The following is an 18,153-nucleotide window of genomic DNA, read 5'->3' as shown; positions in this document are numbered from 1 at the left end:
CCTCTCCCTCTGAGTCCAAAAGTCCGCTCTACACATCTGTGTCTCTTTTCCTGTCTTGCATACAGGGTCATCATTGCCATCTTTCTAAATTCCATATATATGTGTTAGTATACTGTATTGGTGTTTTTCTTTCTGGCTTACTTCACTCTGTATAATTGGCTCCAGTTTCATCCATCTCATTAGAACTGATTCAAATGTATTCTTTTTAATGGCTGAGTAATACTCCATTGTGTATATGTACCACAGCTTTCTTATCCATTCATCTGCTGATGGACATCTAGGTTGTTTCCATGTCCTGGCTATTGTAAACAGTGCTGCGATGAACACTGGGGTACATGTGTCTCTTTCAGTTCTGGTTTCCTCGGTGTGTATGCCCAGCAGTGGGATTGCTGGGTCATAAGGCAGTTCTATTTGCAATTTTTTAAGGAATCTCCCCACTGTTCTCCATAGTGGCTGTACTAGTTTGCATTCCCACCAACAGTGTAGGAGGGTTCCCTTTTCTCCACACCCTCTCCAGCATTTATTACTTGCAGACTTTTGGATCACAGCCATTCTGACTGGTGTGAAGTGGTACCTCATTGTGGTTTTGATTTGCATTTCTCTAATAATGAGTGATGTTGAGCATCTTTTCATGTGTTTGTTAGCCATCCATATGTTTGTATTAGTTTAAATAGTTGTGAGGTTCATCAGTTTAAAGTTACTTAGTTTGGTTTTAGTTCCCCACAGTCTAGTTCAAGTCCTTGGTAGATGAAAGTTTTTCCTTTGAAATAATGTGATAAAACCCATTTTGTGAGTCTACAAACAATAAATGCTGGAGAGGATGTGGAGAAAAGGGAACCCTGTTACACTGTTGGTGGGAATGCAAACTGGTACAGCCGCTATGGAGAATAGTGTGGAGATTCCTTAGAAAACTGGGAATAGAACTGCCATATGACCCAGCAATCCCACTACTGGGCATACACACCAGGGAAACCAGAATTGAAAGACACACATGTTCCCCAATGTTCATTGCAGCACTATGTACAACAGCCAGGACATGGAAGCAACTTAGATGCCCATCAGCAGATGAATGGAAAAGGAAGTTGCAGCATGTATACACAGTGGGCTACTACTCAGCTATGAAAAGGAACGCATTTTAGTCAGTTCTAATGAGGTGGATGAACCTAGAGCCTATTATACAAAGTGAACTAAGTCAGAGAGAGAAAGATATACACAGAATAAAATATATTGTATGTTAACACGTATATGTGAAATGGCAACCCACTCCAGTGTTCTTGCCTGGAGAATCCCAGGGACGGGGGAGCCCTATGGGCTGCCGTCTATGGGGTCGCACAGAGTCGGACACGACTGACGCGACTTAGCAGCAGCAACAGCAGCAACAGCAGGATGGTACCAATGATCCTACATACAGGGCAGCAAAGGAGACACAGGCATAAAGAACAGACTTCTTGACTCAGTGGGAGGAGCGCGTGGAATGATTTGAGAGAACAGCATTGAAACATATACATTACCGTATGCTGAATGGATGACCCGTGCTAGTTCAGTGCGTGAAGCAGGGGACCCAAGGCCAGTGCTCTGTGACAACCCAGAGGGATGGGGTGGGGAGACAGGTGGGAGAAGGGGTTCAGAATGGAGGGACACATGTATACCTATGGCCGACTAATGTTGATGTGTGGCAAAAGCCATCACAATATTGTAAGATAATTATTCTCCAATTAAAATAAATAAATTTAAAATACACTCATTGTGTGAATGGAATAATACTTTTGGAATAGTTCCTCTATACCTGTGCTGTAACCACTAGGAATGTGTGGTTATTGAGCCCTAGAAATATGCGTATTTTGGAGAGGTGCTATCTGTTGTAAAATGCACACCAGGTTTCAAAGACTTATAAAAACGGTGTAAATATATTGTTAATTTTTCTGTATTCTATATATGCTGAAATTAATGTTTTTGGTATATTGGATTAAATTATTTTCCCCAAATTTTAAACCTTATTAAAACTAATTTCGTCTGTTTCTTTTCACTTGTTAGTGTGGCAACCTGAAAATTTACAGTTATTAATGTAGCTTGTATTTCTTTTGGGTAGAACTGTTCTGTGTGTTTGGTAGCATATATATTTACATCAGTGCCTCTCATTTTTCTGGTGTGCACAAAATGATTTTTTATTTTTTTCACTACAAAGTTTCATCCTAAAAAGCATTTCATAGCTTTATAAATTTTTAAAATTTTCTTGCTATAAAAATGATCGTGTTCTAAATTTTCTTTGACAAGAATATGAACCACAAAGAAAGCCACACTTAACCACTCTCAAGCATCTTCGTGTATTCCTTTTGTGATACACACACTTTTTCCAAAAAAGGGGATCAGTCAGAATACATTGTTTTTTGACTTTTTCAAACAACATGACATGAACATCTATCCTTGTCATTACATACTTTTAAATTTTTCTGCACTAATAATAACCTGAGGGATATACCATACTCCTAGAGGTAATAACAGTTTATGACAGCAGTAGTTTTTTTCATCTTTAATAACAGTTTTGTTGAAACACTTCTTTTTCCTCTTCTAGTTTTATTGACATACAGCCTTGTATAAGTTTCAGGTGTACCACATGATTTGAGTGACATCATGAAATGATGATCACAGTAAGTTTAGTGAACGTTCATCTCATATAGATACAGAAAGAAATAGGAAAACATTTTTTCTTGCAATGGGATTTACTCTCTTAACTTTCATATGTAACACACGCATTGTTTGTGTGCTCAGTGGTGTCTGACTTTTTACGACCCCATAGGCTACAGCCGGCCAGCCTCCTCTGTCCATGGAATTTTCCAGGTAAGAATACTGGAGCAGGTTGCCATTGCCTCCTCCTCCCCTTCCCGGCGCAGGGATCAAGCCCGTGTCTCGTGCGTCTCCCAGGTCTCCTGCACGGGCAGGCAGATTGTTTAGTAAAGCAGTGTTAATTACATTTATCATCTTTTCCTCTACATCTCTGGTTTACGCTATACCTGGGACTTTGTGCCTTTTGAAACATCTTCTAAAGTAGTCAGTTCAGTAATTTTTAGTCTATTCAAAGTTGTGCAGCTATTGTCCTTAAGTAATTTTAGAATGTTTTCATTATTCTAAGAAGAAATCCCAAACACACAAGTAGTCACTCTTATTCCCCCATCTCAGCCCCTGGCAACTAATCTACTCTGTCTCTATGGATTTGTCCATTGTGAACATCATACAGTATGGTGTATGATGGAATGGAATCCTACAGTATGAGGTGTTTTGTGACTGGCTTCTTTTATTTAGCATAATGTCTTCAAGGCCCATCCATGTTGTAACATGTATTAGTACTTCATTACTTTTTATAGCTAAATAGTAATTATTTTTAAATATATCACATGTTATTCATTTATCAGCTGATGAATATGTGGGTTGTTTCCACTTTGGGGAAATTATGAATAATGCTGTTATGAATACTCATCTACAAGTTTTGGTATGAATACGTGTTTTCAATTCTCTTGGGTGTATAACTAGAAGTGGAATTGCTGGGTCATATGGTAACTCTGTTTAACATTTTGAGGAACTGCCAAACTATTTGTGATTGCACCATTATACAATCCCACAAACAGTGTGTGAGGGTTCCAATTTTGCCACCTCCTCACCAACACAATAGTAGTGATTTTCAACTGAGAGGCTATTCATTCTTAAGAGGTACAGATCAGCCTCCAGTCGTGGGTGGTTTGGAAAAAGACCTCCAAGTTTCTGTGGTGACCTCAACCCACCCAACACACACGCACAGCCAAGCTCCTATTTGTTTGACTTTGGGTATGTTATTTATCTTGACTAGCCACAGTTAAATGAAGATACCTTACCTTATAGGGGCAGCTGTTAGAATTAAATAAGATAATGCTAGTGAAACCCTTTGCACAGTGCCTAGTACATAATACATTCTCAATAAACATTAGGTATTAATATTATATCAATGGCTCAATAATTTCCCATTATACATACACACCATAATTTGCCGAGACAATTCTATTGTTGGCACTTAGGCTTGTTTCCAGGTTTTCATGATTATAAACAGTGCTCTGAGAAATATCCTTATGGATAAATTTTTGCCCTATATCCATGATTATCTTCTTAGGATAAATTCTGTAATGTGTTATTGCTTGGTGCATTTTAAAGAAATTTGAAGACATTTCCCAATGTATTTTTTTGTTTATTTAAATTATCCTGAACTATTTCTTTGAGACATGTCATCAGGTACTAGACAATATACCACTTTAGATTTGCTAAACTGGTTTCAGAAATCCTTACCTTGCACCTAACAAATATAAGGCAAATACAAACCTACAAGACAGTCCAAGTTTAACTCTTAAATGACTGAATGAGAAAAGGCTCTCAGATCTGGACTTTTGAATTTTTGTACCTTTTCTGTCATTGCTTCAATATCCTAACTAGACAAGTGCTATCAGTGAAATTAGGCACAGTGGATGTTTTTGTTTTGCACTGAGGTGAAACACGGGCAAAAATGAAGTGACAATAGAGCATAAACAGCAGAAAATAACTATTCATTGAGAGTGAACACATACCTCACTTTCCTTACATCGTCAGATCTAGGAACTTTGCAGGGGCCATCACTCACAAATTCGTCATGGCAATTTCATAACCAGCCTAGAGGGGCTCAAACAGAGGCATCGGGTTTCCTCTGGTGGATATGGAAGTACTTTATGGTAAAGCTAGGATTTTTAAGAGTTATTTGATCGGATGGTGAAATGTTCTGAAATTTGACAGTTTGGGAGATGGAGTGTTGAGGAACTGAAAGGAACTTTGTATAGATTAACACACGTAAGTAGAAAGATATACCAACAATTCATGTGTTTCAACTGGCTATAGTAGTAAATGTTTACAAATCAGTTCTTTGCCACCCCCGCCCCTAAGCCAAAGCACTGATTTATATAGGCTTTTAAAAAAAATATCCATGATATAAATATCCCACCATGGCAGATTTCAGATTTTAAGCTACCGACATGATGCCACTCAAAGATAAAAAGATGTGTGTAATCGATACAATCAGCTCTCAACAGCCAGCACCTCCCAGCTCCTGCATATAACTGTTTATTTTCATAAGTTTCTCTACTTGGATAACTGAGGGAACATGGTACTCAGTGAAATCCATTAAGTATATCCAGAATCTAGAATTAATACATTTTGAGAACAAGATGTTTTGTTTTCTTTTCCTACGTTAAATGCCAATGCCAAAGGCTCACTCATGTGGTATTTATTACATGCTGTAACATGCACAAAAAGGAATGGCAAACCTTGCTAGAAACTCAAGAGATCATCCTCTGGGTGGTCGTGGCAAACCATCTCAGAGAGGCAGTTGTGCATTTGGGGCTCCGTGATTTAGAGAGGGATTCCATAGGATTCCCTGATAGACAAACTTGATTAGGCCTGCACTTACATATGTGAAAATCAAGAAAGCATAATTCTGATTCCTTCCCTTTGCACAAGACTTCCTGACTTATAAAGGGCTTTTTATAAGACAGTAAGGATCTCCTATTTCTAGTGACTAGGGCTCATTAAGACAGATTGCTAGGTGGTTAAACTCAGGTTTCTAGGTCACTTGTGTCCATACATCTGACTGACTGGTAGTGCATCTCTCCAATTCTCTGCAGACAGAGACCCCAGTGAGCCACTACCAGGGGGCCAAAGGGACATTTTAGTGAGGCCTGGCTATGGGCCAAGCTTGTATTAAGTGCTTTCCTTACACAGTCTCTGAAGCCGCTCAACAACCCTATGAAGTGGTTCCTATTATTTCCTTTCAGTGCTGTAAATACAAAGGCTCAGAAATGTTGAATTACTTGCCAAAGGTCATGAAACTCATAAATGCCTGAGCTAAGACAGAAAACCAGGACTGTCTGATACCTTTAGCCTATATTAAGAATCTCTAGACTGGCTTAAGTCAAAGATTTTAATAAAATTGTAGATATTTAATGTGCTGATTGGATAGCATGACCTACAAAGGGTTTCTAACGTAGGCAGTGCTAACCTAACTGGGCTGGGGGTATGTGAGAGTGTTAAGGGGGGGAACATATGAAAGATGATGAAAAAAAGAATGTTTTCCTGTGCTGTCATGATGCATTGTGTAACTTAAGAGGGCTGTGTATTTGTAACTGGCCTTTTCTGTGTACAGCACCAGCCTGAATTTGGTCAGCCTTTCAGACTGTTCTCTGCTGCCACTTCTGCAGCCTGTGGGCCCCCTTTCCATAAACCATAAATTAGATACTAAGTTCCATGACAGCAGAGATGACAATACATTTTCAGCACTGATATTGCTGAAACTCTAGACCTATCCCAGTGGCCGACATGGTAGGTGCTTAAATATTTGTTCAATATTGACAGTGATGATGATAATAAATGCTCAACAAGTCATAGCAGTATACTCTTTCCAAGTATTATCATTTAATCATCATTTAATCATCACAGAAACTCCATTAAGTAGTATTTTTTTCTTTCTAATTTATAGATTAAAAAAACATAGATTGGGAAATCTTGCAACTTTGCTCAAGGACATAATAATAAATGGCAGAAAATCAGTTTTGCTTGATAGCAGAGCCTTGGCATTTAATATTATAGTCTGTTAATTTATAATGCATGTTGTATTTGTAAGAAAGCTCATATTTCTAAAATCAGATGATAGAATTTCAGTTTTGTGAAAGAAAGGAACTCTGTTCTAACCGTATCGCAGTACCTACAAAAATTCTTGTCGTGTATTAAGTGCTCTGTAAGTATTTTCATTGCATATGCATACAGGAATGGGTAGGACAATTGCTTCCAATATGAATAGGCATTACAATCTAGAAATTTACTCACAACACATTTTCTTGTTGGGCAAGAATTTTAATAAAAGTAGAGCTTTAAAACCTAAATATCACTGAACAAATTCAGTAATTTACTCATTCATTTATGAAATATTTATCTCCATTCAGTAAATATAACTGAGCATCTACTAAGTACTAAAGAAAGCTGAGTGCCGAAGAATTGATGCTTTTGAACTGTGGTGTTGGAGAAGACTTTTGAGAGTCCCTTGGCCTGCAAGGAGATCCAACCAGTCCATCCTAAAGGAGATCAGTCCTGGGTGTTCATTGGAAGGACTGATGCTGAAGCTGAAACTCCAATATTTTGGCCACCTGATGTGAAGAGTTGACTCATTTGAAAAGACCCTGATGCTGGGAAAGATTGAGGGCAGGAGGAGAAGGGGATGACAGAGGGTGAGATGGCTGGATGGCATCACCGACTCCATGGACATGAGTTTGGGTGGACTCCGGGAGTCGGTGATGGACAGGGAGGCCTGGCATGCTGTGGTTCATGGGGTCGCAAAGAGTTGGACATGGCTGAGTGACTGAACTGAACTGAAGTGCTAGACACTTAATAGCAGAGATATAGTGGAATGGTTGACAATTATAAGTAAAAAACTATTACAAAATGCAAATGTTCCATGAAGAGGAAAAAAAAAAAAATGTACAGACAAAAAAATTCCAAAGGAAGGGAATATGGGGAGGACAAGGAATGCCTCAGTAAAGTAGGGACAGGTCAGCTGCAATGCTGAAGAATGCCAGGAACACAAGGAAGGGGAATAGGAAATGAATGGCATGGGGAAATGCCAAAAGGTTTTAGAAAGAACTTGACATGTTGGAGGAATAGAAAGAAGGTCAGTGAGTCTTCTGAGAAATGGTCTGTGTAGTCCTCTTACAACAACTGGCTTGCGCAGGGCTTCCTTCACTTCCTGAGCTCCTTTATTGCACATTGTTGTGTTAAAGAACAAAGCCAACAGGTGTATTTTTCTTGGTTTTGGTTGGAGGGGCTAGTTCCCCACTGTCCATAGTTGAAAAGAATGGTTCACAAAATAGAAATCTTGGAGTCTTCTTATCTACTTAATGGATAGCCATCTAATTTGCCTCCCTACAACTTGTGTCTTAGGAAAAAACTTGTCTATACTGTTGAATAAAATAAATACAAGAGGAATTTTGCAGAAAACAGGAAAGGAAAAATTTAGTAAACCAAGGGGTTTGATCTCTGGCAGGGACACTTCTGCCATTGGTTACAGTGGAAAATTTCTCAGGCACAGCCTGGCTAACAAACCTGGGCCTTCCTGGTTGATCTTGTAACTCTGTTCCAATATAGCCCACCTCCTGGGAAGATAAGGGAAAGAATAGCTTCCCTGGTGACTCAGATAATAAATAGTTTGCCTGCAATGTGGGAGACCTGGGTTCAGTCCTTTGGGTCACGAAGATCCCCTGGAGAAGTGAATGGCTACCCACTCCAGTATTCTTGCCTGAAGAATTCTATGAACTGAGGAGCCTGGCAGGCTACAGTCCATGCGGTCACAAAGAGTTGGACACAACTGAGCAACTAACACTTTCACTTTTCATCTCAAATACTACTCCAAGGTCTCCAGTGGCAACTAAAGGTCATTTCGACTCAAAGCAAGATATCTTCTCACCACTTTAAGATGAATTTAGCTTTTACCCTCTTCCCCCTCCCCCTACCCCCTTATGCCAATCTGCAAGAGAAGCTGGACTGTATAACTACAGATGAGCTGACCACTGGAGTCTTGGTGATGGATACGACTCCTAACGTGGAAGAACCAGCCATGGCAACTGGCACTGAAGTGGATTACATCAATTTGTACATCAGTCTTCATCTCTTCCTGGAATTTCATATGTGAATTTGGCAGACACAGACAAAGAAGTAGGGAAGACTTAATCACCAGATGAGAATTAAATGGAATCTTTTGTAAGCTGAATATTATATATCGAAGAATATTTCTTCTATCTTCTCCCAGAGATAAGCAGTTGGTTTCTGGAGATGAGGACCTTCCCATTTTTCACCTGCCAGAATAATGTTTTCTTCATGGAAGTCTAATGGCAATTCCCAACCTCAGTTAAGGACTTGTTTTCCCATTTTTTTTTTTTTTTTGAACTTCAAATACTTTCTAAATTGTGTTAGCTGAAGCATTGTGTGTATATAATTAACTCACAGATCCCTCTGGGCTCATCCAGCTAAACTTGTGGAGCTTAACTGAGCAAAACATTCGCTGATGTCTCTCCCCTGCAGTGACGCTCACTGAAATTAATACCTTCTACAAGAGGAAATCAGGGACATTTCTTGTCCAAATTGACTTTCTAGTGCTTTGGGTTGCTTCAGAAATGATTGTTGTTTCATAACAGTAATGATCTCATTTTCTTTCAAATATGAAATCTGTGATTTGTCAATTCAGGAAAAATTGGGGGCGGGGCGAACTTCTGTATTTCCTTCCTAGCTGAAGTAGGAAGACAGGCCACTTTTTGATATTCTTTGGATCTTTGAAATTCCTCCTGGGAAACAGTGGCGCTCTGGGGGCACAGGGCTCCAATGTACCTTTCACCTGGAGAGTAAATGTCAGCGGTTCCTGCAGTGCTGTGTCTTAGCAAGCAAAACCCACCAGAGGGGCTGGAGCAGTCTGACCAAAACTGAGTGCAAAGGGTTAGGGAATATGGACTTTTTCAGAGCATGTTGACTAGATTCATAATTCAACCCTCTTCCTCCTTCTGCTAGTATAGACTTAGATACCCCCAGTTAAAAGTTATTTTTGACTCTCTTTGAAAGGGAGAAGTCAGGAGTGATCCGCAGAAAAGTTCTGGCCTCTGATTCCCTATTTATTTCTAACCCAGAGCAGGGCTTAAGCCAGGCTGTGAGCATTCTCTGCTCTCTGGGTGAGGCTTCGAACCCCAGGCTTCACCCTCGACCTTCATCCGGGGACCGTATGCTTGATAGAAGGGTGAGCCAAAGAAGCTGAGATGGAGACTTCCTGTTTGCTCCTGGGAACCTTCTCTTTGCTATCCTGGAGCACAGGTGTCTGAAGAAAGGCGGTGAGCTAGGGGACTCTGGGTGCCGGAGTAAACGCCGCCCTGAGCTGCGTGGCGCTGGGCGGGGAGGGAGGTCAGAAGAGCGCGTCTACGCTTTTCACTTCAACCTGCGGAGCTGTTTGCTCGCTGCCCAGGTGCGGGTTGGCGGCTGCGTGCGCCCCACTGCAGCAGAGAGCAGACGCAGCCTCTGCCTCAGCCACCACCGCTGCTTGGGGAAAGAGTCCTGGGGCTGCTGACGCGGTTGGGAGGAGCCTCGCCTTTAATGCACCAGCCGCCTCCAGCCTCCTGCAGCAGCAGCAGCAGCTGCGAGTGCGCGCGTGTGGGTGTGAGGGTGAGTGCGCTGGCGCCGGCTGCCGAGCGCCCTGCCCAGCTCCCCACCGGCTGCCGAGCCCCCGCCAGCCGGAGCCGCCCTCCCGTGGGACCAGCACCCTCCTCCGGGCCGGGCCAGCCTGAACCCTGCCCCTGCCATCTCGCCACTGCAGCTCGGGTCCAGAAAGGCACCATTTTGTCGCGGCTGCCCGCTCTCCCAGGGGGGAGGAGGGATCTTTTTTGCATTTCGGAGCGGCTGCCAATGAGGGGAACCTGTTGGGCATCTCCCCAGCCCCGCTTGTGAGCGCCTCCCGGGGCGGCGGGCGGGACCAGACCCCTCGGGGCACGGCGCATCTTGGCACCCCAGAGGCGGAGGCGGCGGAGGCAGGCGCAGCATCCTCGCTGGGAATTGGAGCTGGAGTGAGCGCACCGCGGGAGGAGCCGCCGCAGCCTCGGAGATCCCGGGCGGAGGAGGTGACAGCTCCATTGCCGGGTTTTTATTTTTTTTCTCTCTCCGCCTCCCCCGTCTCCTCCTCAGGCTCGGACCATGGTGCAGTCCCACTGGCTCCCCTGCCCCCCTCTCCTGTGAGACTGGCTGCGGGGAGGGAACATGGATACTTGTCTGCCGGCTTCTGGTTCCCACGCAAGTAAGCCTGCTGTCAATGGAGGAGGACATTGATACCCGCAAAATCAACAACAGTTTCCTGCGCGACCACAGCTATGCGACCGAAGGTAACGCCAGCCCCACCGCATTCCGCCGCTGGGGCCGGGCGCAAGTTGCGGATCGCTGAGCTCCGCGGGGCGGCAGGGCGCGTAGCGGCGCAGACTCCTCCGGGCCCCGGGGCTGGGGCGGGGGCTCGGCCCGCAGGGGGCAGCTGCCCGGGCGCCCCACATCCATCCGGGCTCGGCAAGGCGAGCTGGGTGTTCAGCAGCAGGTGGACCCGGTGCCCACGGGAGTTATAATGGCCCTCGGGGATGAGGTTTTTCAGGGTGGGGCTCCAGGCTGGAAAAATGACTCCCGCTCCCAAAAGCAGATGACCCCTCCCCGAATATTTATGCAGGGATCGGTGGAGTGGGGGATAGGTAAGAAAGAAGAGGGCCCAAGAGGACCGTGGGTCCTCCTCTCCCTGAGCGGAATGATGTGTCTCTCAGTGGCTGCAAGGGAGGGCATGGTTTCATTTCCTGCCCGTTAATCTCCCGGGCCGGGTTACCTGGTTAGACAATCAAAAGCCCAAAAGGCCCGTTCCTAAAGGGCGACCCTCTCTCCCTTTGGAAGTGCATTAGCAAGATATAAAAAGGTGGCTCGGGAAACAGTGTTGGGGCGGCGAGTGAATGAGTCTGACACGTGGGGCGAGCAATGCGATCAGTGGGGCCTTTAAAAATCACCATTATGAATTCTGCAGCAGTAGTTTCTGCTGAATCAACAGCCAGCAGAAAGCAAGAGGGTTCAGTAAGCTGAGCTTTGCCAAGAGGTGAAATTGTCGTGTCTCTCTCTCTCTCCCTTTCTCTCTCTCTCTCCGTTTCCACCAGCTTGTTCTGACATTAGCCTGAGTGAGGTACAGGCAGGAAAGGAAAGTCAGCAGGTGGAATCTCATTTACCTTTTGTGTGGGAATAGAGAGTGGGGGCATTTCCATATACCAAAACTTTTGCGTTTTTGCTTTCATTTTCTACCTGTCGGCCTTTATCCTTAAACACTCCTGTACAGTGTTGCATGGTCACATTGTAATACTCACGTGAGAAAATGTGTGTGAAAGGGTTTTAGGAACATGTAGCAAGGCATGTTCATTTCAGATGATTCCTGCTATTCCTGGATGCTAAAATTTCTGTCACATTTAATCACATCAAGACTACTAGAGAAATGTGGATGGGGGTGGTAAAGAGTTCAAGTTCTGAAAAGAAAAAGACACACAATTTAGGGGTAAAGGTGGCATCTTCTATAAACATCCCTGAAAGTTTCAGATAGAATGTTCAGCGCTTTTGAAAATATATGCTTTATTCATCATCATCATTGGAGAGCATCACGCCTAATATGTCCGTGGTTCTAGACAAATCAAGCAGAGCTGTATGAGCTCTGGCCTTCAGGAGCTTAGAGGTGGTTTTTAAGATGTTCAGCTTGTCCCTGCCCCATACCAAGCACCATGCTTACTGAGTCTTTTTACTTGCCTGGTGACAACATGATTGTTAGATGTTCTTCCCCGGTCTTAGTGCTTTGTCACTGACTCACCAGGTGGCATATGATCAGCTTTGGGTCTGAGCATAGCATCCAAAAAGAAGTTGGTTTGGGGTCCATTGTCTTTGGGGGCACACTTTTTTTTTGTTGTTTGAGATAACAAAGACAGAGGGTTGCCTTCACATTTTTTCTGTATTGCCTTATGCCTCCAAGTGCAGGCAAAGGAAACTTACTGAGCTAGGAAGATGGGAAAATTGAGGTCATGTGTGTAGGAGTATCATCTGTAAAATGAAGAAATGAGTTAAACATGGCATTCTTCATTGCTTTCAGGGCCTTAGATAGACCTAATCTTTGTTCCTCTTTGATGCCATTTTGGTAGACTCTGATTGCAGATAAAATATCTGGCTTCATATAGCCTAACATGAGGCAGAGTTTATAGCAAAGAATTTTCTAAAATCTTTCCAAATCAGCCTCCTTGGATCACTCTCCCCACCCCAAACCCCGTGCCACTACATTCAAAACTAAACAAACCTTTATTTCACAGTACATTTTTAAGATTTGTTTTGTTTTGTTTTTTTTAACCTGAGCTTAGTGAAAGTCTGGAAAGAAAAAAATGGTTCTTAGACAATGTAAGTTGTCTTTTTACGTGCAATTCCCAATTGCATTTTATTCCTCAGAAGAGCGTCCTTCCTCTTCTAATGAAAACCTCAAAAGTGCTAGCACACCTTGAAGGAACACTGCTAGATCAATATATTCCTTGTTAAAATCCTCTGCATTTGGGACTTGCCCAAAGTTCTCTTCCCCATTTTTAAGTGAAACCCACCTTCTGGGGAATTAGTTTCTAGGTCCTCTACAGACTTTGCTTTCCCTTTTGTCTTCTTTGATATTTCTGCATTTTCCTATCTTGCCCAGATATGTCAGCTTTCTTTTTTCCTGCAAAATGTCCTTTGCATTTATGTCTGAATTTTTCTTCCCTTTGCTCGGATCATTCCACACTGCAGTATTCTATTTAAAGCTGAAAGGTTTTTGCTGTGTAGTTAGTGTGAAGGACTCCAAGCTCAATTTGCATTATAAGTGGTAGCTGCAGGCAAGTTCATCCAGCTAAGAGCAATGCAAATACTAAAGGACACTTTTCCCAAGCTTTTCTGTCTTCTCTCTCTCTGTGTGGGAAAAGAATGCATGATGTACATTTATTTAAAACATTTCAGAAAATTTGTTGTTTAACTATTCTTTTCTCAATTTCCTTAGCCATAAAATGGGAATAACAGCAGAACCTATGCCACAGGGGAAAAAAATTTATAGTCCATGGGGTCGCAAAGAGTTGGGCGCGACTGAGAGACTTTCATTTTCAATGTAGGAAAAGTACTCAAGACAGTGCCTAATACAAAGCCAGACCTTGACAGATGCCTTCAGTAATTATAGCTGGTGTTATTTGAACTTAAATTGCATTTGTATTGCAAGCACAATGTTTTTCCTTGCATTGTTGTTGATTTGGAGTGATCTTGAGGGAAGGGCTAGTGTAAATAGGAGAGACGTCCCTAAAACCCAGCACAGTCTCTTCTTGGCTTATCCAGTAGTCGTGGATAGCCTCTTAGCAATTTGCCTTAATGTATTGGGTTGGCTGAAAAGTTCATTCCGGTTTTTCCATAACATCTTACAAAAATAACTTGCTGGTTATATTCTGGCAGCAAGTTCTGTCTTTCCTTAGAGGCCTTTAAAAACCCATACTACTTGGTACATATTTTTAAAAGAAGAACAAATCTACTTAGTCTGTGTATGAAAGAAAGTGAAAGTGAAGTCGCTCAGTCATGTCCGACTCTTTGTGACCCTGTGGACTGTAGCCCACCAGGCTCCTCCGTCCATGGGATTCTCCAGGCAAGAATACTGGAGTGGGTTGCCATTTCCTTCTCCAGGGGATCTTCCCAGTCCAGGGATTGAACCCGGGTTTCCCACATTGCAGGCAGATGCTTTAACCTCTAGTCTATATATAGTTATTATATTAATATGGTATCATTATTACTATGTAACTGTTGATGCTTTCTGACTTTAGTTCCTTCAACAACTATTAATTGACTTTCTGCAGAAGTGATCCTGCATACTCCAGTACATTGTGTCTGTTCTCATGGAGTTTGAAATCTGGTGGAAGAGGTAGACATTAAATGAACAATTTTCCAAAGAATTGTGTAGCTTCCAATTGTGATAAGTGATTTTCAGGAAAAGTACAAGAAAAGCACAGGAAAAGCCTTGAGATGATTTGTAAAGGAGAAAGGTAAATATAATTTTGATTGAGGCTCATGGACTGCCTCAGACGAAGTTTAAGCTGAAAACCAAGGGATAAGTCAGGAATGAACAGGAAGGAGCTGAAGACATTTCAAGTAAAAGGGGCAGTAGGTCCAAAGTGCAGAGATATAAAATAGTCTGACAGATTCAAAGAATGAGAAGATGCCTAGGGCTGAGTGTAGGGAATAAGAGGAAGAAGGCTGAAAATGAGACTGAAGGCCTGTAGTTTACTTTGGAATGGACCAAACCAACAAAGATTAATATTAGGGGAGAGGAATGGTAAATAGACAAGCAGATGATAGAACAAATATAAAATGTTAATGGTAGAATCCAGGTGGTCAGTGGATATCCACTATAATTTTTCTTTTCAAATTTGCTATCTGTTCAAAAATGTTCATAATGTTTCAGAAAAGAAACTGGAGAGGTATTTAGGGATTAGGTCACGTTGAACCTTGTTGACCATAAGGAGTTTGGACCTTAGCCAAAGATGGATCGAAGACCATTAAAGGATTTTGATCAGGGGGGAAATATGATCAGGTTAGTTTTTGCAAAGCTCAGGCTTGCTGCTCTGTAGGGTGGGGCCAGAGAGCTTGCTAGGAAGTGAACTGGAGTGAAAGCAGGGAGACAATTAGGAAGCCAAAGCTGTTCTGTAGGATGGTAGCACGAGTAGCGATGGAGATAATTCCGTAGATTTGAGATACATTGTAGGAGAAGACTGGATCAGGCTGACTTGGTGTGATAGACTAAGTGGAGATGGAGAAATGATGGAGATGGTGTCAAGGAAGACTTGCCATGAGGATAGATGCATGATGGGGCTGTTCACTGAAACTGGAAAAAAGACTTTGGAAACTGATGAGGTGTGTGAGTCATGTAGCCTCATATTGAGACTATCAAGTAAGCTTTGGATATTGGTTCTGAAGCTCAGAAGAAAGATCTGGACTAGATACATAATTTGGGGTGTCGTGTGAACAGTTGAGATGCCTAGAAGAGCCCTCCATAGCAGATTGAGCCCTGTGGGTGAAAAATTTCAAGGAAACTGATCTTGGCTTCATATAAAGAAATTATAACAGAGCAGAGTACCTTGGTATAAGCATAATTAACCACACACTTAAATTATTCAAATAACCCTGTATGGCCATTTCTCAGAAATGTGATAGAATAAGAAGAGACCAGTCTTGGGTGAGTTGAGTTCACAGGGTCTCCAAACGTGAGATCTGTGTGATCTGTGAAATGTTACAGCTTTTTAGGGGCACAAGAATCAAAGTAAGAAAGTAAAGGCCCCTGCTTCCTCCTCTCTCCCTATCCATCCCATGCACCCTCAAGAAAAGAGGGATGCTATAATGAATAAAACTAGGAAGAAACGTGAAAATGACTTTTCATAAGAAGCTAATGAAAAGGCATCAGAAAAGTAAAAAGATGTGGTGTCATGATGGAGAGCTGCCTTGTATTAATAGTTCCTTAAGTTGCTTTGGTATTTTTATGCAAATGCAAGATCAGAATAGTATTTCCAATGCATATGGATGAATGTTTGAGTTCTCTGCTATTCTCAGAAAAATCTGAAATGGAAGGTGGGAAGAAGCTGCCTTACAGTATTATAAATGACCTTTCCAGGGATAGGAAATGTTCCGCTACTAAACGAAATAACCAGAGTGCATTGAAAATCACTAGCAAGTATTCATTATTAGCATTCAGGTCTCCAGGGGCTATCCCCAGCCCTTTATGAGGGCTGGTCAGAAACGTACCAATAAACCTGGGGTGAATAATATTAGGCAAGTCCTGTCAAAATACTGGTAATGCTCAATGAAAAGAGCACAGCTGTAGACTGGCACTCCTAAATTCTAGCATTTGCATTTATGAAGAAACTAAGGGTCCAGTTTAGATGCTTAGGCGAGGGAAGTGAACGAACGTTTCTTCAGTTCTGTCTATATTCCAGTCATTTTCGTAGACATTTCTCACGTGTTTACTCACTTCATCACCTTAAGCAGCTCTGAGAGAATACTTGCATTAGATGCATTTTTCAGAATAAGAAATTGCAAGGTTTGGAGAAGCAAAGAAACTTATGTATAAGGTCGCATACTTCTAAGTGGCAGAACCAGATTGGAATCAGTGACTGCCTGGATCTAGGCAAGAGTTCTTTGCCCATCCCTGCTGTCTCCTGTTTGGAATTTAGGGGGAAAATGCTGGCTGTGTTCAACACTCTGCATACATTCCCATGGTGGCTATTCGGTTCACCTGGTCCATCTCTTCCCAGTAAGGCAGCGCATGTGTCTGGGCCTTCCTCTTTTTTCCACAGGGAGGGAGCTGAATTCCCCTAGCTGATGATGCCAGAATCCTTAGCTAACTTACTCCTGTAGGTTTATTTTCCTCTATTTATAATAAGGGCTTCCCAGGTGACACAGTGATAAAGAATCACCCTGCCAATGCAGGCAGAAGATGTGGGTTCAACCCTGGGTCAAGAAGATCCCCTGGAGAAAGAAATGGCAACCCACTCCAGTACTCTTGCCTGGAAAATCCCATGGACGGAGGAGCCTGGTGGGCTGCAGTCCATGGGGTCGCAAAGAGTCGGATACCACTGAGCGACTTCATTTTCACTTTTCACTCTCATGCATTGGAGAAGGAAATGGCAACCCACTCCAGTGTTCTTACCTGGAGAATCCCAGGGACAGAGGAGCCTGGTAGGCTGCCATTTCTGGGGTCGCACAGAGTTGGACACGACTGAAGTGACTTAGCAGCAGCAGCAGCCAGTATTCTTGCCTGGAAGATCCCATGGACTGAGGAGCCTGGCGGGCTATAGTCTTTGGCATCACAAGGAGTTGGACACAACTGAGCACACTCACACATGTGTATAATAAGTAAAGAAAGAAAATATGAAATTGAGCAATCAAAATATGAAAGTTACCTGGCTTTTTATAGCCCTCTCCATGTCCCTCCACCTAGGACACTCACAGTGAAGTTTCCACTGAACCATCCAGGCGTCTCTTCTCCAGAGCTGATGGCAACTCATGTAATTGCCTGGAGTGAAAGGAGTGGACCAGAGCCAGCTGTATGATGGCTGATGTCCTTTTGCATTGAAGTGAAGGGTAGGGGTGTCAAAGGACTTTTGTTGGCCAGCGGTTCTCTACCTATCTCCCATTAAAAAGATGAATTTGCTTTCACCAGACTTCATTTCTACCATCCAATTTCCTTCTGTTGCCTTTCCAATAGAACTCTGGAATAAAGCTAAAAATCAGCTCTGACCTGACAATCCAGTCCTGACATAACCCTCCCACTGGAAGCACAGATTCTTTTTACAAGACCACTAGGAGTTTTGTCATAAATAATCCAGGAACCCTTGAATTCTTATGCTCCAAGTTCACTATCGAAATAGTGGGGAGTGGTGATGATAGGATGTGAATGTGTGAAATCCATGGACAACTAATTAGTATTAATGGTTTCTTTAGAGAAAGGATCGTTGTGGGTAATGGAAAAGGATGGGCATGTAGAGGGGT

The 18,153-nt window shown here is 42.7% G+C and overlaps 1 protein-coding gene across 1 annotated transcript in view; it reads left to right on the top strand.

The window, feature by feature from the left end:
• The window catches only part of PPP2R2B (protein phosphatase 2 regulatory subunit Bbeta), a 481,896-nt gene that overhangs the window by 155,807 nt on the left and 307,936 nt on the right, over positions 1 to 18,153 (top strand). The window contains exon 2 of the mRNA XM_052643667.1: positions 10,753 to 10,946. Within this exon, the coding sequence (XP_052499627.1) occupies positions 10,753 to 10,946 (194 nt within the window). The remainder of the gene's footprint in view (positions 1 to 10,752; positions 10,947 to 18,153) is intronic.

This window comes from Budorcas taxicolor, chromosome 7 (genome assembly GCF_023091745.1).
Source record: "Budorcas taxicolor isolate Tak-1 chromosome 7, Takin1.1, whole genome shotgun sequence".
Lineage (NCBI taxonomy): Eukaryota > Metazoa > Chordata > Mammalia > Artiodactyla > Bovidae > Budorcas > Budorcas taxicolor.
Note: the sequence above shows the minus strand (reverse complement) of the source record. Positions and strands in the feature narration are given on the sequence as shown.